Source organism: Nicotiana sylvestris, chromosome 3, assembly GCF_000393655.2.
Source record: "Nicotiana sylvestris chromosome 3, ASM39365v2, whole genome shotgun sequence".
Lineage (NCBI taxonomy): Eukaryota > Viridiplantae > Streptophyta > Magnoliopsida > Solanales > Solanaceae > Nicotiana > Nicotiana sylvestris.
Window position 1 is genome coordinate 66,288,684 of NC_091059.1, and position 25,309 is coordinate 66,313,992.

A 25,309-nucleotide genomic window follows, 5' to 3' on the forward strand; every position below is an offset into this window, starting at 1 on the left:
CAATCAACCTCAAATACTAAGGGGTGTTGCCCTTGGATGTCGACTTTTTTGCGAGGAAATCACTTTATAATAGCGGGGTATCGATAGGTGAGATTTATTGTAAGGGCCAAACGGTCAAACGAATTGTGCCCACATAGGTTGGTCGAGGCCTGGCACAAAACATGTACGCATGTGTAATCATTTTTCACAAGAATAAAGAGAAATATTTTTCCTTGCAATTATCTTGTGCCTTGGAATTTTTTTTTCTACTGTACAATTCCATACTTTCGATCTATTATGGAAATGAGCTCAAGGGACGATTATAACTAGAGTTCGGATGATCACTCCCACACTCGGGGACTGCCATTCAAAAAATAAACTCGAACAAATCGAACTATTAAGCATTAGGGACATAAGACCTCTTAGGAAACCCCCGAATTTTAAAGGCCACGACCATACCCACTCGGGGACTGTTATCTTAGGTAAAGCCAGGATAACTCGAGAAAGCAAGCTCACTGGGCTACGCCCGAACTAAAAGGCTACAGCCAACTTAACACGGTTCGGAGACGTCCGAAATCTGTAACAAAAATAGGCCTTCGGAAAAGAAAATTCTTTCACAACCGGTTCTAAAGGCTACCCTCGCAGAATCTCAAACTTAAGATATTTTCGGGAGAAAACTTTGGTAACATCAAACCTCGATAACAACTTAACCTAGAAAGGCAATAAAGGCAAGGTTTGATTAAACCCTCGAACACAACCTTATTGTTTCATGCTAAGTCATTCCAACCTTTGTGAATACAAATAATAAAGTAAAGGAAAAAATTTGAGAGCCGAAAGGGAAAGAAAATCCTTATTTTTATGTACAATAGTTTTTAACAAAGGCCAAATCGGCCTAATACAAAATCTACACCGGCCAAAATGGACTCAAAAGGATGCAAAAGAAAAACAAAAAACATAAAGGCCTAAGTGGCCTGGTCTTCATCAGAGGCAGAATCTCCATCCTCGAGATCTTCCCTGCCTTCAGACTTACTTAAACTATCCGAGTCTTCCTCAAGAAAGGCAAGCTTTCGAGCCCTATCTTCTTCTGCTTTGGCACTCTCAAGTGAAGCCTGTATATCGAATCCCTGAGCATGAACTTCCTCGAGGGCTTCCCTTCGAGCTTGCAGCTTCGCATGATCCCCCATGCTCTTGGCCTGCACCTGGATGGCTTGGACGTCGACCTTATACTGAGTCGCATTAGCATTGGTTTTGGTGTTGGCCACGGCCGCCTCAGATTTGACCGCCTCAAGCTCACTGGCCAAGTGTGTTAATTGGGACTGAAGATCCTTTATTTTATTGGCTTGCATCGAGGTTTTCTCTCTTGCAGCCCAGAACTAGGACTCGGCCGACTCCAACTCTACTTGGACGGCCTCCTTTTTCGAGGCTAAGATGTCCATATTCTTCTTGAACTCTTCAGCCTCGGCTCGAATTGCATCTATTTGTTTATGAAGATCCCTAACCTGTTCAAGCCTCTGTTGGACCTGCAGAATCGGATCGTTAGTCATTATCTCCAATTCGTCTTCACTATCGTGAAGCACTTGGAATACCTGTTCAGCCATCTCAGCATGCTCATCCTGAGCTATCACTAAATCTACCTGAAGCTTCTCACCAAGAAGCTTGTATGTATCATTTTTCTTAGTGAGGTCCCAAACCTCGGCCTCACGCTCCTCGCGGATTCGAAGGAAAGCCTAGTGATGTAGAACCAAAGCCTACAAGCAAGGAAGAAGATGTTAGAATTACCTACAACTCCAAATTTAAAAGAGATAATGGAATAACCATCGAAGTTACACGATTCCAAGCATGTTGGGCCTCATTGAACAGGCAAGCGGCCCCCACCGCATTCATCATGGCTTGGTCCTCTTCGGTCACCAAGCATCTAAGATAGCTGGCAATCCCCACCAGAGGGGGGGGGAGAAGACCCTGGCATCCTCCGGTACAGAAAACACTATAATCCGCCTACGGTCTGGGTTAATACATAGGGTCAGGAATCAGTCCACCAGTTTTGGGCTCGATACAGACCTAGTAGCGCCCGATGACAGTGTTTTCTTTGGCACTGGTAAGTCACCAAGCCCGGTGACATCTTCCAAAGCATCAAACTCGACTCCATCCAAGAAGCATAAATATCGACCGCCTCCTGAGGGCCCTCGCAAGAGCGACTTTCCAATAGATTGGCCTCACGGATCGTGGCATCCGAAATCTGAGAGGACCGAAAAATATCGATCGCACCGAGCTCATCCCTCGGAACATATTTCACTACTCGGGATATCTCGCCCCCGATCCCTCTCTTAACCGTCTCAGCCTGGGACGGAGTGGCCTCAAAACTCGGGAACCTCGGCCAAAGCTCCCTCGTCAACCTCCCCCGGTTCGAAGGGCTTTTGTATCGAAGCACCAGCCCGCACACGAGCTACCCAATTAGATCCTTCTTTTTCTTCATCTTCTTCTTCGGACTCATCCCTTAGTTGACGTACTGAGTCCAAGGATAGAACGATGGTGCTCCCTTTGTGTTTACGGGCTTGCCTTTTCTTTGGCTTTTGATTTTCCGAATTCTGGGAACTCGGAGCCCTTTTCCTCTTCTTCTCTTTGGCATGCTTCGGAGCAGGTGGTTGGGAAGGGATTTCTTCTTCAGATGGGGGCCTCATTTTCACATCCTTCCCGAGGCCTACAAAGGAAAAAAGATGAGTAAGCTCAAGAAGTAGCTCGAATGATAACCGTTCTAGGAAAGAAGTACCATGATTGCGGGCCTCCCATCGACCCTTTGACAATTCCATCCAAGCACGCTCGGAGTAAGGTCTCTGCGACACTAGGCTCTCGACCCATTGTCTTGAGATCGGGGATTACCTCCAGCACCTGGGTCACAGCTGCAACACCAAAAAAATAAAAAAAATAAAACACAGATGAGGAAAGAAGATAAGAGGTAAAATAGCAAAATTAGAAAGGCAAAGTACCACTCATGATTCATGTTCCATTTCTCCGGAAACGGCATGTCCTCAGCAGGGATCAGGTCTGAAGTCCTTATTCGGACAAATCGGCCCATCCAACCTCGGTTGCGAGCCTCATCTATGCTCGAGAATGGAGCCTTGACAACCCGACGAGCAAGCTTAATCAGCCCTCCTCGATAGATTCGGGGACTGTAAAGGCGCATAAGGTGGTCGAGGGTGATAGGACATCCCTCAATTTTGTTCACGAAGAATCAGAGGAGAATCACTATTCTGCAGAAGAAAGGATGGATCTGACCGATGGTCGTGTCATACCTCTTGTGGAAGGCGACGATGATAGGATCTAAGGGACCTAACATGAAAGGGCAAGTGTAAACACTTAGGAAACCCTCCACATGGGTAGTGATCGACTCCTCCGGTGAAGGTACCACAACATGTTTATCGACCCAGTGGCACTCCTCTTTAACTCTGTCAAGGAGATCATCGGTTATCGTGCATATATATACCTCGAGACCAGTTCACATCGACCAAGTACTGAGGAGGGTTTCTCAATCCTAAAATCGGCAACAGTAGGGCATCCCCCCAGAACGAAATCCTCAAAGGGAGGTTCCGCTATGGCTCCATCGTCGACGGGCCGTGAAGAAGAGGCAGTCTCCTTTTGCGGTACAATTTTAGAAGTTTTTGCCATTGAAAAGTAGAAGAGAAGGGAATTAGGATGATATGCGATTTGCTTGAGATTCAAAAGATTTGGGAGCAAGAGTTGCAAAGCAAAGGGATTTCTGAAGAGAAGCAACAATGAGGGAAATTTTGAGCGTAAAGTTTAAGTGGAAGAAGCTGGCGGTACTTATAACTTGTTGGTGACGGTTCAGATTCGATGATGGCCGACCAGCAACTAACATGCATTTAATGCCTCGGTAATCGAACCGACAGGACGTTTCAATACCCACTTGTCACTGGCATCATAATCGGGCTCGTCGCTTACGTCATGGCATATAAAGATGAGATTGGAAGAGTTCATATCGTTTCTCGTCATCTTCTCTCCGAGAAACGAGGGGATTATCTGTATACAGTCAAATTCGGTCTTGCCCTTTTTGTGTGACTGATTGAGGCTTGAACGCGATAAGCCAAGGTTCACTCTCGTATTATATCGAACTATGATGCAAACTTAAGTTGCCGAGCTCGTGGCCCTGAGACTGATTAAGATCGAGATAGACCAAGATCGATATCGACCAAGACCGAGACCGAGACCGAAATTCTCATGTAAATATACTTTAACCTTTTTCCCTTTCCTAAGAAAATGCAAAATATCTCCAATATTATAATATCCATTCAACAGCTAACTGCTTGACTTCTGACATCTATAGCTGCAAGTAATTGAAACTACAATTCATTGCACGTGCCTTTGCAATAAAGATTCCTTAATAATTGTAGTAGTAGTTATTTTGTTCGGAGTATATGAATAAAAAGGCTTTTGACGTACACTATAATTTTTAATTTTTTTTTTACATTATATTACCCTCGCTATTCAAGTTTTACTATAATTATATTTTATATACCCAATTACCATTTATGTACATTTTAAAGGAATTAATGGCAATAATTAGTGTTCTAAAATCACTCTATATCTTCCATTCCCCCTCCCCCACGTTTCTCTCTCCACATCCCCCACCACGTATCTTGCACAAGAGAGCAACAATTCCACCAATGACAGTCATTTAAAAACTTTGAAGCTTTGAATTCGAATTTGGGTTTTCAAGAAACATTATTTGTTTGAATTGGATATTGTTGCAAATAATTGGGAATTCTCTCTACGTGTCTCTCTATCTCTCAATCCCTAATTCCAGTAATGTAAAACAAAGGAAAAGAGAGCAGTAATTCAACCATTGACAGCCATTAAAAAGCTTTGAAGTTTTTAATTCGAATTTGGGTTTTCAAAAACCATTATTTGTTTGGATTTGGTGTTATTGCAAATAATTGAGAATATGGTATGGAGTTTGTATCTCAGTTTTGAGGGTGTTTTGGTGAAGATTAGACTTGATTTTGACTGAATTTCAGATTGAAACTCGAAGAAAAAGAAGAAGACATGACATACATTATACTTACGAAATTGTAGTAAAATTATAGAAAAATTGTATTATGTTATTTATATATATATATATATTTATTTAACTATTGTATGAAAGTTGAACAATATTGTATACAAAATTTAAGTTGTATGATATTGTAGTTGTATATAACTGGGTAGAAATAGTGCATGAAAATTGTAGTAAGTTGTAGATAAGTTGTATAATATATAATTAGTTGTGTGAAATTTGTTGTTACTGTATATAACTCAGATACAAAATATACAAAAGAAATATTGTATAAAAATTGTACTTAAGTGATATAATATTGTAGTTGTATATAACTGACTAAAAATGATGTATGAAAGTGTAGATAAGTTATTGATAAATTGTATAATATATAACGCGATAGTTAGGCAGGAAGACAGAAATAAAGAAGAGAAAGTGAAAGAATGGAATCATTAGGGCAATGGCTGGAAAGAGCAATACTGGAGCTATGTAACAAGATAGAGGCGGGTCTTGATTTAGATGCTGAGATTATATTTGGGCTCGTCTCCTATTGCGAGCTTGCTCCTCCTCTCGATGCTAAAGAATATCTTGATGTAACCCCTTTCCCTCCATCCATATCTCTGGTTTATGATTTTCTTGCTTCTAGTTTTGATGAGCATATTGTTATGGTAATTTGGGTTCTGTATTTAGTATAAAGTCCATAATTGAGGGTAGGGGTATATGACAAATATTGGACTAGTTCACTTCTGTATAGTGCGGTCTGCGGAGGTCATCAGCAATGGCTTCTGTATTGTCTACTTCACAGTTTTACTCGTGAAACTTTTGCAGCTTTAACTGTTCGGTTTTCCTATATCTAAATCCCTAAATATAAGTTCAATCGGGAGAGAAAAGGAGAGAGAGGAGAAAAAAAAGGAAAAGCGTGTAATTACATCCATTGATTGAAAACACAAATAATGGATTGAGAGCCTTTTAAGGTAGATTGTATATATTTTGTAACTAAAATATGTTTAGGTAGGGTAAATACCAAAACATGAGCATTTTTCGTAATAAGGTTTCAAATAGGGTATAAAAATGAAAAAAATCCCTAGTTTTAATGTTCTATATATATAGCTATAGCCCATAAAAATTTCTTATTAAAAATTAAATAAATAAAATAAAAATTTTAAAGTTAAATTATCTTAAATATATTATTTCTTTTTGAATTAGCTAATAAGTAAATTATATCAAATAAATTTGAAAGGGAGAGTTGCCACCTTTTTTTTATTTCTCATTGAGCGTTTATATGTTCAGGTTTTGATTAATTCGAGTTCACATCTAAATAAACCCTGTTTTGTGAGAGTAATCCTACCAAAAAATAATTTCCGAAATTTCTAATTAAGATAATAATTAACACCTACCACAACCGTCCATCGGTGGTCAAACAGTCGCAACTTGCTAAAACTCGAAGTCCACCTACTGTGGTTGGCATTAAAATAAGCTTCATTCTAAAAGGGCAGCTGCTGTACACAGAGTTTAAACAGAAAGGAACAAAGAAAGAATTAGAGGAACAAAGGAGGAATGGAAGCTGAGCATTCAAGTACGATGTTACCAAACAAGCAAGTTTTGTTCAAGAACTATGTTGAAGGGTATCCAAAAGAGAGTGATTTTGAGCTTAGAAGTACAATGATAAGTTCCCAGATTCCTCAACGATCAAAGGGTTTGTTTGTTAAGAATCTTTACTTGGGTTGTGACCCTTACATGCGACACAAGATGTCTCTTCATGAATCCAAGGATGTTTCTTTGCTTACCTCATTCAAACCTGGTTCTGTAAGTAAATTTTCTTGACATTTTGCTCGTTAGATTCTTGAATGTTGTTCCAAGGCTTGTTTGGTTGGGTGGTAAATTAACCCCTTAATTTATGCTGATTTGATTTGGATTCTTGCCTGTGTGATTTCCCTTTTGAATTTGAATAACTTTGAGGCCATTGCTTGGTGCTGCAAATGTCGTAAAGTTGGCAGGAACTGATTTTCATTATGTTTGAGTAATTACTGGTTGAGAATACTCTAGGTAGATTCCTAATTTAGTCCATTTACTTGACATTTACCAAGGATTTCTTGAATGCTGTTAATTTTGTTTTTTTGGATTCCTGGTTAGTTCTGAGATCTAGAGTTAGAAAATATACATAACATTTAATATTTTTTTTTATTTGAATAAAATTGGCATGAGATGAGTTTAATGGAGTAAAGTAGTCAGTGATGATTCATATAGTCGACTCCAGCTTGTTTAAGACAAAGCGGCAGTTGTTGTTGTTGTTGTTGTTGTTTGATTCTTGAGTTTGTTGGGTTGGGTTGTGTTGGGGGATGTAGGAGGCGGTGGGGAAAATTGATTGCTGTTTTAATTTGGATTCTTGACTGTATTTTTCTCATTTGAATTTGGATTATTGGGTTTCTTGTGCCAAAGCTCATACATTAAGCAAATTCATATTTTCAATGATTAACTGGAAAAATTATAGCTTGTTTCATTATTAAGTCTATTTTCTTCACATATTTTCAACGTATTCTTGACTGCTGCTTTTAACTATTTTTGGCTTCATGGCTGAGTATAGTGTGTGTGTGTGTGGGGGGGGGGGGGGTTAGAGGAAGGGAGTTGAACAAATTAACCCATAATTTTGCTCTTTTTCTTTGAAGTCTTGATGGTGATCTCTCCTTTTAAATTTGGATAACTTTTAGGTCATTACTGGACTTGGGGTGTCAAAAGTTATTAAATCAGCCAATGCAGATTTTGAGGAGGGGGATTATATCTGGGGAATGACTGGTTGGGAAGAATATAGTCTGATTCTTAATCCAGACGGGCTTTTCAAGATCAAATATACGGATGTGCCACTCTCATACTATGCTGGAATTCTTGGTACCAATTTTCATTTCATTTCCTAATTATACTCCCGAACCCCTCTCGTCCCCTTTTATCTAGTGGCATGGTTCCTGGTTGTGGTATGAAAAGAATTGCTCATTGAAACTATTACTTCAGGTTTCAAGTAATGTAAGTCATTTTGTCAACGCTGGAGAATTAGGGTTTGTTAACCTAATTGAAAATTTCAAAAACATGGATTTCCAAATTAGGACTTTTATGGAAGATAAAATGGACTATCTGCAGTTTCTTCTTTGTAATGAAAACAAGTGATTTCATCATTACAATGAATGTTACAGGTATGCCAGGACTCGCAGCCTATATTGGATTTTATAATGTATGCTCTGCTAAGGAAGGGGATATAGTCTATGTCTCCTCCGCAGCAGGAGGAGTTGGTCAGCTTGTTGGACAATTTGCGAAAATGAAAGGTTGCTATGTTGTTGGAAGTGCTAGTACTGATGAAAAGGTAATAGTCTACTGTTGCTTTAATATGTAATTGGTCATTATTAAAGGCGTGCTACACTTGTTTTGCAGGTAAATCTTTTAAAAACGGAACTTGGCTTCGATGATGCTTTTAACTACAAAGAAGGAGATGATTTTGCCGGAGCCTTGAAAAGGTTTGTAATTGCTATGATCTTAGTGTTCAAGCATATCTAATTTACTCGTGTCTTGCTAATGGGGACACTGAAACACGTAGAATAAGCTCAGGCGAGTTCCTCTACACACAATTGGTGAAATTAATTATCGAGTTTTATGAGTCTGAAGCTAGTAGATTACTATGTTAAATTTGGGTCAAGGGAAGAAATACTTGATGTAATTCACTTTTCTGTGGAATGATTTCTGTATGCTTCATGCAATTTTCTGTGGAATGATTTCTGTATCTGCCTGTCACTGCATGTTGAAATTAATTATCGACTTTATGAGTCTGAAACCAGTATTTCACTATGTTATTTAAGCGAGAATTTCTTTTCTGGGGAATGATATGTTTCTTCATCTATCTATCACTGCAAAGTGGGGGAACTTTCTAAAGGGTATTGACAAAAATTGAAGACAGTCATCGAATTAATGTGTCTGAAACTAGTACTTTACTATGTTAAAATTTGGGTTAGGGGAGAAATGCAAACTTAATTTTTTCCGGAATGATTTGTTAATTCATCTGTCTGTCACGGCAAAATGAAGGCATTTCCATAGGGCATTGATAAATGCTGAAATTAATTATCGAATGATATGTGTCTGAAAGTAGTACTTTACTATGTTAAATTTTGTCATGGAGAAATGCTTTTTGCAAAATCACTTTTCGGTTGAATGATATGTTTCTTCAACTATCTGTCTTTGCAAAATGAAGGCACTTTCCCAAGGGAATTGATGTTTACTTTGAGAACGTTGGAGGAAATATGCTGGATGAGGTGCTCTTGCACATGAATCTCTATGGTAGGATTACAGTTTCGGGGATGATCTCTCAGTACAATTTAAAGAAACCAGATGGTATCCACAACTTGTTTTGCCTTATCACAAAGAGATTACGGATGGAAGGTTTCTCCGAGCTTGACTTCCGACACAAGGTTCCAGAATACCTCGAGTTTGTTATTCAGCTTATAAGAGAGAAAAAACTGGTTTTTATAGAAGACATTGCTGAGGGTTTGGAAAATGCTGCATCAGCTTTCGTTGGTATTTATCACGGGCGAAATGTCGGTAAGCAGATTATCCAGGTTTCAACTGACTGAGAACTTGCAGAATTTGGATAAAAACAAACTTTTTCTGTAATTCGTTCGTACTTCCTATAAAACATTGCGAAAAGCAATTTGCTGAGGATATTGATGCAGTCCTCCTTTCTGAATAAACTGTTTTATTGGTTTCCTTGTTTTTAAAATGTTGCAAGTTTGAAAGTATGATGAAATGTAAGAGTGAGGATTGTATCTGAAAGAGTTCTTAACCATGAAAGAAGTGGTTAAACAGTTAAAATTAACAAGGATTTGGGCTTTTTTCCCATGTAATAATTGATTGGAAGACCACATATGAGACGAAATCTTCTAGTCAAGTACGTCGTCCTGGTCTAAAATTGTATGCTGTATGCTTGTAAAGTGGAAGAGAATCCAGCTTGGAGTCTGAAGATTCAACTGACCATTTTGAAACTGAGGTGACTTCTAAAAGATAAAAGTAGTCCTTCAGTTGTTATTGCATTCCACTTATGTTGAAAAGTAAACTAACTTTTGGTCTTTTTATTTTTTTATTTTCTCTTTGTGGTGAGATAGTGGAGCGATGGCTGTGGGACTATTGGAAGTTCTTGTCAAATAAAATACTAAAGCAAATTAGATATAACAACTAACTTTTTTTTATTCATAGATGTCTTCTTTTGTTCTTGAATAAACTAATTCAGAAAACAGACAGACAAAAACCTAAAAGTTCTTCACTTTTGAGTGTACTCCAATATCTTAGGCTTAGGTTCCTTCCTATGACAACTACCCTCTATTTCTTGGAGGAATTAAGATATAGCTATAACAGGAAGCACTTAGGATCAAGTGATAGGGGAATAGAGATTTGAAGAGAGTCTAGGTTCCAAGATCACAGGAACAGGCAACTTAGGATGTGTAGTGAGCCCATAATGTTCTTCCACACTTATGTCTTCTGGCTTCATACCTTCAGGTAATTTCCAGTTGAATCCATGCAACATGTTGGCTAACGTTGCTCGGATAACCTTAAGTCCAAGGCTATAGCCAGGACACCTCCTTCGCCCCGAGCCAAATGGCAAGAAAGCAAAGTTATGTCCATCCATGTCAATATCCTTCTCTAAGAACCTCTCTGGAAGAAACTCTTCTGATCTATCCCAGTACTTTGGGTCCTTTCCAATGGTCCAAACATTCACCAGAACGGTCGTTCCTTTCTGTATGTCATAACCAGCCACGTTACAATCTTCGATAGCACAATGCGGTGCTAGCATAGTTCCTAGAGGATGTAACCTCAGTGTTTCCTTGAGAATTGCTTCAATGTAAGATAGCTGTGAGCAATCTTTCTCTTCTACCCATCTCTCCTTCCCGACAACCCGGTCAAGCTCTTCTGTTGCCTTCTCAATAACCCTTGGCTGTCTAAGAAGTTCTTGAAATGCCCATTGCACTGCTGCTGTCAAGCTATCTGTTCCTCCAGTTAGTAAATCCTGCCATAGTCTAACAAGGTTAGCATTTTATCTATAACAAGAGAAAATATTGAGAAATTATTTTTTATAACCCTAATTAGGAACTAACCTGCATTAACCCTTTGACACAGTCATTAGTGAGTTTGACTTCCAGATTAGGATCTTCAGCCATCTTCAACAAGACATCAACCATATCCTTTGGGACAAAGTTCTTCTCTTCGTTCTTCTTAGCCCTGTGGTCATCTAGCACAATGTTGTGGAACTTATCAAAAGTTCTTTTCAAAGCCTTCATCTGTTTCACATAGCCTTGTAGGTCCAAGAAGCTGAGCCATGGAATCCAATCTCCAATGTTGAAAGCACCATTAAGTAAGAACCATTGATCTACCAGGTGCTGCAAATCTTCTACTCTAACTGTTGATTCACCAAAATACTTGTTGCTCAAAACCATCCTTGTCATGCTGCAGAGGCTAAATCGCGACAAATGGTCTTTGAGAAAAAATGGCTTTCCAGCAAGGGAATTCAGCTGGGAAATCAAGGTCTGCCTTTCTTCTACACGAATGTACTCGAACGAGTCTAGCCTTTTCGGAGTAAATATCTCGTTGAGGTAAATTCGTCGTGCTTGGCGCCAATAGGGACCATAGGGTGCCCATGTCATGTCACAATAGTTATAGCTTGTATACTTTCCACCAGCTAGCATAGGACGAGAGGCGAAATTGGCATCATGTATTTTTAAAAACTGTTTTGCCATTTCAGCAGATGAAGCAACAAGAACTGGCTTGGAGCCAAATTTCAGCAGCATCAACTCTCCATATTTTTTGGAAAGCAAGTCAAAAGATTGATGTGGGATAGGACCAAGTAGGTTCAAATTACCAATGATGGGCCATGGTTTTGGACCTGGTGGTAGTTTGCTGTTAACCAGGCGTCGAGAGGTGATTATTTTACAGAGAAAAGCTAATGCAGATAGCCCTGCCAAGGCTAGAAAAACCCAAGAATTCTCCATTTTAGGTGATGGATAATGAGGGTTGGAGAAGTTTAGTTTAATTTGTTTTGTAAAGAATGGTAATTATTTATAGAAGAAGTAGGTGGGATTTGGAGTTACACTGAAATTGAGACTTTGACTATGTAGTCCAATTTCTGGAAAGTGAAAATGACACTGCCTTGTAGACTTCTATTAAATCATACAACTATGGACCACTCAGAGCACAAGATTTGAAAAGTGAGTACCACTATTTTGTATTATAATTATTCTGTAGTTTCGTCGAAAATCTAGAGAAAATTATATGAAGGAAATTAGTGAATTTAGACCACAAAATATTGTAAGAAATTGAACATAGGACCTGTTTCTTTAATGTCTTCTTTTCATTTACAGTTAAGGTCTTAAAATTATTATTTTGTCTATTCAAGCATATCAAAGTTACAGTGTTGTATTCTCTAAAATGATCTTTAAATGAAGTTTCTATTTTTTTTTTAAAAATCTAACGTAAATTACGAACATGCAGTTTCATCCTTCTCTCCTAAAGAAGTTTTCATCACCTGGGAATTGTCTTCAATATTGTTGACACAATTTTAAAATTTTCAATATATGGTTCTTTAAGATGTAAGCCATTTTTCAATACAAGATAAGTACGTAATTAATGTGAGCACGTGATTTTTACCTCATATAAATTACTCCAAAATAATTTCCAAAATTAGGTCTTTTCTTTAATTATGTGTTATTTTTAGGAATTATTGTGTGATTTTCCTGATTGTTTGCATATGTTTGTGTGCATGTTTAATTTTATTAATGCAATAAAAATACAAAAAAATATAGCATTTGCATTTAAGATTTGATTTTTACATTTTTTGGAATTAATTAATAATTAGGTGTTTTACAAAAATGAAAATTCACAAAAAATAACATATTTTTGTATTTTAGTCAAATTGTGTGATTTTCTTTTAATTTAGTATTTAATTATTCATGATAATAATCATTTAGAGTTAATTAGTATTTCAAAGATTAATTTTGGTTTTATAAATTAATTTAGGATTTTAATTTTTGAAAAAATAAAACAAGAAAAAGGGGGAATTAATTTGAAAAGAAAGAGGAAAGAAATGAGAAATCAGAGTTTGGGATGTTCTTCAAACCCAAATCTACAGGCCCAAAAGTATCCTCAAAACCCAACCAAAACCGGTCCATCTCCAGCTTAATCCAAACGACACCGTTTTAGGTGTTTTAATCTAGACCGTTGAATTAGTTTGATCAAACGGTCCAGATTCTCACCCATTTCCCAAACCTCGACTCGTGAACCGGTCCAGCACTCATTTAACCAAAACGACCCCGTTCCGATTAAGGATTCGATCACAGCCGTTGGATTTCAATCATCCAACGGCTCAAATTAATCGTCCCATTTTAATATACCCAAACCCCTACCCCCTCAGCAACCCCCCCTCCTCATCGTCTCTTACATACCCTAGAGACACCCCTGTCTCCCACCGCCCTCCGCCCACCGAAAATCGCCTCACGGCGGTTCCGGTGGCCCAAACAACCCCAAATTAACACCATCAATTCTTCTTTATCTCCCCATTCCGAATTCCCAACCTGTTACCTTCGAATCGACTCAGAACCCGTCAAATATTCGATAGAAGTTCGGACCCCTGAACCCTTGCCTACCTAACCGGCCCCAAATTCACACCGTAGAACCCCCTCACTCCCCTCTTCCCTAATCCATGACCAGCTTTCTTCGAATGGGGCTCAATCTACTCGAATCTTAAATCCAAGAGCCAAACCTGAACTCAAGACTGATGATAATTTTAGAGCCGAGTTCGTCACAAAATAGTGTTACTCACTTGTTTTGACAAAGAACAAGTGACTAACATTATTTGGCGATGGAATCGGAAAGTCAGGGTACCAAGCTTTTCCAGTTTAATCGGTAAGTTCTTGCATGTTTCTGTGTTTGTTTGATTAATTTTATTCCAATGGTCATTTCCCTTCTCTCATTTTTTCTTTGGTCAATTTCAATTGAAATTCGATAAGTACTCTGGTATAAATTATTATGTTCACTGTTTGTTTCTTTAAGATTGGTTTCGTGGATTTGTTTCGTATAATTGGGATATCAGTAGAATTTGAAATCGTATTTCGTTTAATCACTTAGTCAGAATAGTTAGGATTAGTTCAATAGTTTGGTTTAACCTCTTGTCTAATTATGTCGATAAGAACTGATTAATATAAATATAATTTAAGTGTTTACCTACTTAAGAAGCTTCTAATAATGGTAGGGTTGGGATTGCAATAACTGTTTAAATTAAAAAAGCACTAAGCTAGTGGGTAGTTAAAAATGAAAAGGTGAATAGATAATAGGGGATACACTAAAATGAATGCCTATAAAAAGGTTGAACTTGAGAGGTGTTAAGAGGGAGGGGAGATTCTGAGACAGATACAGAGAGAAATAGAGTAAAAGATAGAGAGGAGAGAGTCCAAAGAGTTCATAGATAAGAACATTCTGAAAAATACTGAAATTTTTTTACTGTTACATTGATTCATCCGGAGTTACTCACTGTTTTCTTGGTTAAAAATCTGGGCTGTTCTTGCTGTTTGGTTACTGCTGAACTTCATCCCCCTGTTTTCTTTATTTCCAGGTACTATGTTTTGAGCTCTATTAAATATGTGCAATCAGGTTTGATGTATGAAATGCGAGAGTGAGATTCAGAATATAGCTCTAACTAGTGCTGTACTTCGTTTATTTGACACTGCGTTGTAGTTCATTTCATTTCTTAGTTAATTTCTCTATGATTTAAGGACCATTTATCATTTGCTGTAGTAAAGATTTATTTGAGCCATGAAAGGCATGTTTGTGTTTAAATTCTGCCAGAAATAATAGGTGTTTGATCTTAAAAATATTCAAGTCAACTATGGATCAGCTGAATCCATGTGATTCTGTTGAAGTTACAAACTATCCGAGGCATCAGTTGTTTGTTTTCTTGTCTAAATTTTTTGATTCGAATCATGATTAGCTATGATATCCATGCTAAAGCTACTAGCAAGCTCATACTGATACATCTATGATAGGCTTGTGAATGTATTTAGTGTGAGGTAAATTCGATTCTTTTAATGTTTATCAGATTAGTTTATAGAAGTGCTATTGGGTTTAGTTCTAAGTCTCTCCTGGCTGTTTAGTTGTTCGTTCTTTTTAAAGCAATTAACTTTGAAGGCTAAGTAGACGAATATGTGTATGTCTCATGGAGTTTAACTGATTCACATAGGATCAGCTTTGGGTTAATTATTAAATGAGCATTCGTGGTTGTTTTGAGTTGAGTCTGGGCCATTTCGTTTGTTGTAAGTCAATTTGGGGTCCTTCAATATTGAGTTTGAATATTATTTGTGCTGATGAAGGAATTCGACCTTGAATTCCTGTTTGTTTTTTTTGTCAATGCATAATAGTTGTCGAATTGGGCCTTCTTTTGGGCCTAATTCAGGCCACTTAGAAATCATTAGGCCAATAGCGTTTATAACTTGACTTGAGCTCCCTTTGAGCCCAGATTTGAGATGAAAATAGGACTCACATTAATATTATAAATCATTATGATATTATGCATTTTATTAAGCATTCTCTCGAATTTGGCTTAAATCGTTTGTTGCGCTCAAATGGACGAAAGTCTGGCATGTTCATTTGTATCCCATTACCCGTGTTAATTTGGAGTTGGCTATAATTACTCAAGCTCACATGACTTAGGCCAATAATTTTACGTCATGACTTAGCTCTTACTTGATGCAAAGCTTAATTTACCATCCGCGTCCTATCTTTACAATTGACGGTGTTAATGTAAATAAATTTGTGTTGAAGGGGTGTCATATCTTCATTTTCGGTGTGTTAGTTCTAAAAAGAAGAATTGTTCCTTCATGCTAAGAGAAGTTTATTTCTTCTGGAATAATAACAATGCGTCGAGATTTTTTTTATCGTATAATCTTTACTTGTGCTAATTTGTGATGCTTGGGTATTTGAATTTGACTATTAGTGAGGTTAATGCTAAAAGAATCTTGCTGCAATTCGTAGGTTGTTTAATTAAGCACAAATAATTTATGGCCTTCGTATTAATTTCTTATGACTTAGATATAAAATAACAAATGATCGTAGATTGCTTTATGCACGTTCAATGTATTATTGTGATTATGTACATGTTCGCGTGACATAATTATGGTTTTCAAAATAAATCGGAGTACGCGTTCGCGCAACTTCAGCCAAATTTTTAAATAATAATAGAGCATCGTTAATCATGGATGAAATAATTATATAGTATCCCTAAGTCATAAATCGGTTAAATTTTTTTATCATTCTTGTGCATAGTCCATAAACTAATAAATTTTCTTTATAAGATTGTAGTAAGTTTCTTTTAAAGAAATGCGTTTACAATTCTTTATCACTTAAGCCATAAAAGTTTGAAAATTTTCAAGTGTTAATTTAGTAGGAATATTTTTTTTTTTAAAAAAGGGAAAAGAACAAAAAATAACGTTGGATAAGGTATTTGGAAATTATTAAGTTCACTAAGAAGTTTTTTTTTGGGCTTAAAAATTCCATATCTATCCTAACCTTAAATCAAACATAGGAAACAAATAACTCACAAACCGCTAGTATACTTTTAAGCGTATTTAAATAAATTATTGTGATTATGTACATGTTCGAGTGACATAAATACGATTTTTCATTTATATTTTTTTTTTAAAAAAAACAAAATCGGAATATGAGTTCGCGCAACTTCGACTAAGTTTTCTTAATAATAACAAAACATTACTAATTGTGGACACATTCGCGTGACATGATTTTTGACGCGCCAAACAAATGGGTACACGTACGTGTGACCCGTTTTAAGATAATTTTCTTAGTTAAAAGCGGTCAAAAAGTTAAAATTACACATAGGTTCAAAATATTTTAAATCAGATAATTAGGCCATTTATGACAATTGAGCGACCGTGCTAGAACCATGGATCCCGGGAATGCCTAACACCTTCTCCCGGGTTAACAGAATTTCTTACCCGGATTTCTGGTTCGCGGACTGTATTACAGAGTCAACCGTTCCTCAATTCAGGATTTTAAACCGGTGACTTGGGACACCATAAATCTCCCAAGTGGCGACTCTGAATTTAATGTAAATAATCCTGTTTCGATTGTCCTTTAATTGGAAAAAATCCCTTATACACTCCTTCCCGGTTGTAGGAAAAAGAAGGTATGACAGCTCTGGCGACTCTGCTGGGGACCATTTACCCAGAATTTCTGGTTCATGGTTCAAGAATTTAAGCTTAGAATAATTGTTATATTTGGATTTATTATTATCTAATATTTACATGTTTGGGCCTAATGTGCTAAATGTTGCTTTTTACCGCTTTGATATTATCTAAACTGTATATATAATATGTTACGAAACCCTTCTTCTTTCTGAGTCTTCTGAATTTATGGTGCACACGTGCGCGTGGCCCACCTTTCTGTTATAGGTCATACCAAATAGAACGAAGTTGGGCCAAGTAACTAGGCCGGGTAGACTTTCGTGCTCCCGGTACGTTGCCCCCACTTCGACTCGAGCTGTCCGCTTGGGTAAGCCAGGTCTAGAACAGTATACCCCAGGTTTTACACTTAGAATAACTCAGCTTCATGCCGGATCCCTAGTAGGAACGTTTGTTTGCATCATGTGCATTTGACTTCGTAGACTCAACACAGGGGTTGGGTCTGTCTAGGACAGGTGTACCCGAAATGAAAAGACCATCCTGATGCATCTTACTTGCTACTTGTGCATTCATTTGTTTCAGATTTGCATATTGACCAGCTTATAGGAAAAGTTAGAAAAGGAAAATCAATGTGAGGACCGAGAAAGAAAATTGGCTGTTTTTAAAAAAAAAAACAATTTCCAAAATATTTTAAAATACTACCAAAATTTTGAAAAACAAAGAAGAAAAATTTTATGTTTCTTTTAAGAGTGGCCTTTTTATTACGAACTACGTAAGTTTGATTCTCGCCGGATGTGAGATATGTAGGCAACCCACATCGGGCCCAACTATTTAAAAAAAAGGGGAAATAGATAATAAATAAATAAAAATGTGGGTACATAAATGTCATTGTATTGTCATAAGTAAGGCGATGACATTCTTGTCCAAAATTTGCCGAATGTCCCCAAAAGGGCGCCGGAAGGCTGTTTTTGCAAGAACAGCCGCCTTTGGTCGTTTTTTTTTCAAAAAAATAAAATAAAATTTTTGCCGGTTAGCAAACACAGCCTTTAAATCTTCTTCATCGAAGTTTTTTTTTATATGAATTTTATTTAGAAATATTAATGATTTTTTCAAAATGAGTCTTGATTTTGGCTTTTAAAATTAAAATCACTCATAGGTACAAAATGAGCACCATCCAAAACCCACCGTTCACAGATGTAGATGAGTTTCTATTTCGGCTTCAAATGTGGTGGTATGAATTAGGAGGAGATGGTCAGAAATGGGTCTTTAAGTATTTGGGAGCTCTCACAGATATTATGAAAGTTAAACCACACGATGATTTGATCACGACACTAGTGACTTTTTGGGACCCCGTTCACAATGTCTTTCGCTTATCTGATTTCGAGCTTACTCCCACATTAGAAGAAATAGCTGGATATTCCGGTTTTGACGGAGATTTGAGAAACTAGAATCTTATATTCCCAAAGGCTCCCTCTGTACACCGATTCTTTGGTCTTCTGAATCAGTAATCAAATCAGAAAAAGCAACGTTGTCAAATGGTGTTATTCTTTCAACTTCCTATATTCAAGGTTCGAAAAAGCCGGATGGATTTGAAATTTATGAAAAGGGCCTTACTAACAAACAAAATAAGGACACCTGGAAGATTCACCGTCGCTTCACTTTCATGGTGACTTTTTTGGGAGTCATGGTCTTCCCAAACAAAGAGTGGACGATTGATATTCGCATAGCTAGAGTCGTACTAGTCCTCACTACTAAAGAACATCACACTCTTGCCCCGATCATTCTCTCAGACATTTATCGGGTGTTGACATTGTGTAAGTCCGGGGCAAAATTCTTCGAAGGGTGCAATATTTTGTTGTAAATGTGGTTGACTGAACATCTCCGACATCACCCCAAGTTCATGAAGTATGGTCCGAGCAAGGACAATTTCATTGAGAGTTATGAAGAAAGAATAAAAGATTATGAATCTTCAGAAGGGGTGGAAGCCTGGATATCCCATTAAGATCTTTAATGGCAAGTCAAATTGAGTGGACTTTGGGATGGCTCCCGGTAAGAGAGGTGATACGTATGTCAACCTTAAAGAGTTATTTGATGTTGTTGGGTTTAAGAAGTGTCCAGCCGTATGCACCACAGAGAGTTCTAAGGCAGCTAGGGAGATACCAAGTGGTGCCTGATGATGAAGATTTGAGTGTGCAAGTGATTGAGCTACACCCCGAAACCCTACTCCCTAAGGCTTTAATATAACGGATTTGGAATGGTTATCGATACTTGAAAGATGATACCCAAGTTCCAGATCCTGCGAAAGGTTAGATAAATCCGGGTTATGCTAGGTGGTTTGAGAAAAGATCCCATGTGGATGATGCACCAGAACCCGATCCCAGAAGGCCCATAAATAGACCGCATGTTCAAGCCTTTGATGACAAAATCCAAGAACGGTTGACTTGGGGTGAAAAGGAAAAAGGGTACAAAGCAACTATTCATGCCTTAGAAGAAAGCCCGAGGAACCTCAATTTGGAGAAAGACTTACAAACACAAGAAGTAAAAGGTGAAAAGAAGAGTCTGATTTGCGAGAATAAAGCTCTCCGCGCTCAGTTTCAACAGATGAGAAAGCTTCTGAAGCACCAGTGAGAAGTTGGAAAGATCAGAAAATCATTTCCAATCTGATGGAAAGGATGCAAGATTATGACTCCATTTTGGCAAAAACCAAAAAGGCGTTAGATAAAGCTAAGGAAAAAATCATACAGTTGAATGAGGAGGCCAAATCTAGTAAAAAACACCAAGTAATGAGATTTGAAGAATAAATGGCTCAATTCAAGAAAGAGAAAGATCATTAGGTACGTTCAAAGGTTCAGCTCCATGCACAATTGGAAGAAATGAGAAGGTACAACAGAGAACATCAGCATGCAGATATTGATAGGGAGATAGGACATGCAAGACTCGAGCAGGCTAGACTTCGAGCTCAATTGGAGTCAGCTTTAGATCGCGAGGGCCACATAAGAGATATAGCCACCACTCGCCAACAACAATTGCAAAACCAAGACCAAAATCTCCAAGATTTCAGAGCACAAATCCATGATTTGGCCGTTTATACTTCTCAAAGTTATGTGAACTGCCAGGGGATGGATTATGAAAGGTTCTTGGAGCATGCGCCTACTTTTGCCCGTCATCTTGCAGTAGAGATAGAGAGGATGTACCGTACATTAGGGGGTCAGCCGGGTCAAGCTCCACCGTGAGCAGATGTTCGAGTGATTGAAAGAAAAGATTGTGGAGTGAAGCATAGTCATAGTTGTTGAAACTTTTCATATAATAGTTATATTTAGTTTGAGTACATGTCGAGTCTTTAAAACCATTTTCTTAAAGTATTGTCCAAATGTAATGTCATTTCTGTCTTTGTACTATTTTGTTTGTTAAAATAAATAAAAGTAATAATAATTGTTTCCACCAGAACTACGCTCGGTTTGATTCATGCAGGGTCATGATACGTAGGTAGTCTTCCTAAAATTCGACCACAACCAAAAGAAAAGAATAAAATGAAAAAGGGGGGAGGGGAATAAAGATAGGAGTGAGTGACAATAAAAGGGAAAGGTCAGGAAAAGCTGGGATGACGTAAGCAACCGAGCAAATACATCGTAGAAATGACTAATTGCCTAGGTGCATTGCATCCCTATATGTGGTTGTTTATTTGTTAAAACTCTAATCACTAACAAGTTTGGTTGTTGTTCCAGAATTCAAGCAGTTAGTACACCTAAGCATACTGGCAACCCACCCCTACCAAACCAGATCCAAAGGAGAAATAATCATGTCTATCCCATATGTAGACACCAGTGTCATTGAAGGAGAAGAGTTGGACGTTAACGCCATAATAGAAGAGATGTATAAATTAAAACAACAGATGGCCAAAATGTATCAGGCCTGGGCAAAAAGGACAACCGCCATCCGCCTACCCGGCTAAACCTACCTTCACTCCACCACCGGCTCAAACTCAGGATCATCCTGCCACCGATCTATCCTCTAGCTTTCCCATTTACCAATACTACTGGGGCACCACTTCTCATACACCACAATCTCCACCCCCTAAACCAATTCCATACCCTCCTCCACCAATAACTCCTATCTTCGTAGCACCTCCACCAACTACACTCCACAAATCTCCTAGCGAGCCTATGTTCCAGGCCCAGGACAAACAATACTACCCCTCGGAGCCCACTTTCAAAGCTCTAGAAACCCATTCCTATACTCCTCGCTTTGACCTCCTGATAGAAGCTGATAAACCAGTCAAAAATATCGAACATGAGGAGATGTTCAGAAAAGTTAAAAGCTTAGAACAATTGTTCAGAGACATGCGGGGGTTGGGAGGGCAAGTCAGCGTGTCCTACAAGTACCTATGTCTGTTCCCGAATGTGCAATTACTGGCGGGTTTCAAGCTACCCAAGTTCGATCTATACAACGGGCACGGTGATCCAGTAGCCCACTTGAGGGGTTTTGCAGCAAGATGAGGGGAGCTGGAGGAAAAGATGAATTGTTAATGGCTTACTTCAGTCAAAGTTTCAGTGGATCAGCGTTGGAATGGTATACCCGCCAAGACCATGGAAGATGGTACACATGGGATGATCTAGCGCAAGCATTTGCTTGTCACTTCCAATACAATCTTGAGATCATTCCAGATCGACTGTCCTTGACTAAACTGGAGAAGAAGCACAGTAAAAGCTTAAGAGAATATGGTTTCCGATGGAGGGAGCAAGCAGCAAGAGTAGATCCCCCAATGAAGGAAAGTGAGATGGTAGATTACTTCCTACAGGCTTTGGAACCTACTTACTATGGCCATCTGGTCTCAGCTGTGGGAAAGTCATTCAATGAAGTGGTAAAGATGGAGGCATGGTAGAAGAGGGCCTCAAGTCGAATAAAATCATGAGCTATTCGGCTATCAAAGCAACTACTCAGGCTATTCAGGGCGGCATAGGAGGGATTGGGAAGAAGAAGAGAGAGGAAGCAACAATGGTTGATTCAGGAACTTGGTCCGGACCCAGAGGTTCACCTTACCACTACAATCAACCTCGACCCCACCAACAAACTTATCACCACAATCCACCCCAACACTACTATTCCCCACCAGAACCTCATTTTTCCGTCCACCATGCACAAGCATACAACCAACCTCCTGGCCACACTCAATGGCGTACTCCCGTCCTACAAAATACTTATCCATATCCACGAGCCTACCAATGAACTCCCGGACCAAGTTTCCGGCCTAGTCAAGCATTCAAGGGTGAAAGGTTGCAGAAAAAGAAAACCTTTACTCCATTGGGAGAATCATACACCAGTCTGTTCCACAGGCTAAAACAGCTAGATATGCTAAGGCCGATACAGTCCAAACTGCCAAATCCTCATCGAAAGAATCTTGACTATACTGTCAATTGTGAGTATTGTTCTGGTACTCCGGGTCATGATATAGAAAAGTGCTGGCACTTGAAAAGTGCGATACAGGAGCTTATTTATACCAATAGAATTGAAGTTCAAGCTCCCAAGGCACCCAATATTAACAGGAATCCAATGCCAGCCCACCAGGAGGCAAATATGATCAAACTAGTGCATGCGGAGGGAGAGCCCAAGAAGCCATCACAGACCGTCATGATGATTCGGTCTAGTGGAGTCAAGACATATGAACAATCAGCAAGTGAGAAGTTGGTGATCAAGCCAAGCAAAAAGAGTGTTGATCCATCTGTGGCAGTTGAAAAGGGGTCTTTAAGCAAAGTTGCGACGAAACAGGAAGGGGCAAAGGTGATTGTACAAGGAGCGGCCAGCAAACCCGTCATAATCGTGGAAGGTGCCCGTGCAGATCATGTTATTATCAAGCTGGTAACCCAGTTACCAATAATCAACAACAAGGCTATTCCATGGAATTACGAACGGGTAACAGTGATGTACAAAGGGAAGGAAGTCAAAGAAGAAATCTGTGAAGTACAGGGTTTGACTCGCTCGGGAAGGTGTTTTACTCCCGAGGAGTTAAGAAGAGCTAAAGATAATCTAGCGCTAGTAAAGAAAGTTGTAACTGAAGAAGAAGCAGAAGAATTCTTGAGGAAGATGAAGCTACAGGACTACTCTATCGTGGAACAATTAAGAAAGATGCCTGCTCAAATTTTCCTATTGTCATTATTGATCCATTCGGATGAGCGCCGTCAAGCTTTAATGAAGATCTTGAATTAGGCGCACATTCACGATAAGATCTTCGTGAATCACTTAGAAAAAATAGCCAACAAAATCTTCGAAGCAAACAGAGTCACATTTTCCGATGATGAATTGCCTGTAGAAGGTACTGAGCACAATAGAGCTCTTTACCTCACAGTAAAATGTGAGAACTCTGTGGTGACCCGGGTATTGGTTGATAACGGGTCAAGCGCAAACATATGTCCTCTCTCCACTCTAAGCAAGCTGAATATAGAAGATGAGAGGATCCATAAGAATAGTATTTGCGTGCGGGGATTTGACGACAGAGGTAAAGATTCAGTTGGGGACATAGTGCTGGAGCTAACAATAGGGCCAGTTGAGTTCACAATGGAGTTTCAAGTGCTGGATATAGCTGTTTCCTATAATTTGCTGTTGGGTCGACCATGGATCCACACCGCTAAAGCAGTCCCATCAACACTACACCAGGTAGTCAAATTTGAATGGGATAGACAAGAAATAGTTGAGCATGGGGAAGACAGTTTATGTGCTCGCAGCAATGCCATTGTACCGGTCATTGAAGTGGAAGATGACCAGGGACCATAGGTCTACTAGGTTTCTGAGACGATATTGGTAGAGAAAGTTCCGGAGGGGAAATACATTCCAAATACAAATATAACTGCCGCATCGGTCATGGTAGCCTATGAGATGTTGAAGAATGGTTTTGTACTCGGTAAAGGTTTGGGCTCATCTTTGCAAGGCATCATACAGCCGGTGTCCCTTCCCGAAAACTTGGGAATATTTAGTTTGTGATTCAAGCCCACTGTCACAGACATAAGAAAGGATAGAAAGCTAAAACAGAAGGCATGGGTCCTTTCAAAGCCAGTCCCATGTATTTCCAAATCATTTGTCAAGTCCGGTGCCAGAAGTCGCCCAGTAACAGCAATTCCCAGTTCTGTGACTGATCCTGGCAAGGAGTTAATTGAAAGATTTGAGAAGTTGTTCGACAAAGTGAACATGGTGGAAATTGGAGAGGGTTCTAGCAACGCGGAAGTGCAATTTGTCGGGCCAAAAACAAAGCTTAACAATTGGAAGGCTACTCCTCTCCCTACTTGGAAGGAGTCTTGGTAGTTTATTTTGAGTTTCCTTCAATTTGTCTGGGTTATTCCAGGGTTGTAATCCAGATTTTTTATCTTTCAGTCTGTTTGAGTGTGCAAACCTTGCTATCTTTCATCATTCAATGAAATGCAGTTTCCCTTTCTTTATCATTCCTGATAGTTTTTCTTTTGTTTTTCTTTTCTTTTCTGTACAGTTCTTTTTACGCTGGTTCTAATGACTTGACATGCATGAGGAATCCTCAGCCCAGTCTTAAAAATCAATTTGATTTCGAAATATTAGTTCAAAAAGTAGATTGTGACTACGAATCAGAATACGATGAAAATGAAGCCTTCGAAGAGATTAGTAAGGAGTTAATTCACTTCGAAGAAAAACCCAAACCCAACCTGAATGAAACAAAAACCGTTAATTTAGGAGACACAAACAATATCAGAGAGACTAAAATAAGTGTCCATCTCGAGCCAAAGATCTGGGAAGAGTTAATCAAAGCACTCATCGAATACAAAGATGTTTTGCATGGTCGTATGAAGACATGCCGGGTTTGAGCACTGATTTAGTGGTCCACAAATTGCCCATTGATCCAACATTTCCTCCCATCAAGCAAAAGTTGAGGAAATTCAAAACTGATATGAGTGTGAAGATTAAAGAAGAAATCACCAAGCAGTTGGATGCAAAGGTTATTCAGGTCACTCGATATCCTGTTTGGTTGGCTAATATTGTTCCTATGCCGAAGAAGGACGACAAGATCAGAGTATGCGTCGATTACTGCAATCTCAACAAAGCAAGTCCGAAGGAT

General features: G+C 38.7%; 2 protein-coding genes across 2 annotated transcripts; one reads left to right on the forward strand and one right to left on the reverse strand.

Annotated features, from left to right (window-relative positions):
• Positions 1–5,482: 5,482 nt before the first annotated feature.
• On the forward strand, positions 5,483–9,950 carry LOC104217485 (2-alkenal reductase (NADP(+)-dependent)-like). The gene is made up of 6 exons (XM_009767761.2): positions 5,483–5,619; positions 6,536–6,832; positions 7,735–7,912; positions 8,212–8,378; positions 8,447–8,529; positions 9,258–9,950. The coding sequence occupies exons 2-6, from the start codon at positions 6,584–6,586 to the stop codon at positions 9,634–9,636; spliced, it is 1,056 nt and encodes a 351-aa protein (XP_009766063.1). The 5' UTR covers positions 5,483–5,619; positions 6,536–6,583; the 3' UTR covers positions 9,637–9,950.
• A 271-nt stretch (positions 9,951–10,221) lies between these two features.
• LOC104217496 (trimethyltridecatetraene synthase-like) lies at positions 10,222–12,249 on the reverse strand. Its single transcript, XM_009767772.2, has 2 exons — positions 11,152–12,249; positions 10,222–11,063 (listed from the first exon to the last, which is right to left on the reverse strand). Exons 1-2 carry the CDS (start codon positions 12,040–12,042, stop codon positions 10,428–10,430), a joined length of 1,527 nt encoding a protein of 508 aa, XP_009766074.1. The 5' UTR covers positions 12,043–12,249; the 3' UTR covers positions 10,222–10,427.
• Positions 12,250–25,309: the final 13,060 nt, after the last annotated feature.

What these genes read in the sequence shown, in the direction of transcription:
- LOC104217496 (XM_009767772.2), bottom strand. Translation starts at nt 12,042, where the DNA reads ATGGAGAATTCTTGGGTTTTTCTAGCCTTGGCAGGGCTATCTGCATTA. An exon ending in GTGTCAAAGGGTTAATGCAG is followed by an intron (nt 11,064 to 11,151) that starts GTTAGTTCCTAA and finishes AGACTATGGCAG; the next exon opens with GATTTACTAACTGGAGGAAC.
- LOC104217485 (XM_009767761.2), top strand. Translation starts at nt 6,584, where the DNA reads ATGGAAGCTGAGCATTCAAGTACGATGTTACCAAACAAGCAAGTTTTG. An exon ending in CCTCATTCAAACCTGGTTCT is followed by an intron (nt 6,833 to 7,734) that starts GTAAGTAAATTT and finishes GATAACTTTTAG; the next exon opens with GTCATTACTGGACTTGGGGT. An exon ending in GTGCTAGTACTGATGAAAAG is followed by an intron (nt 8,379 to 8,446) that starts GTAATAGTCTAC and finishes CTTGTTTTGCAG; the next exon opens with GTAAATCTTTTAAAAACGGA.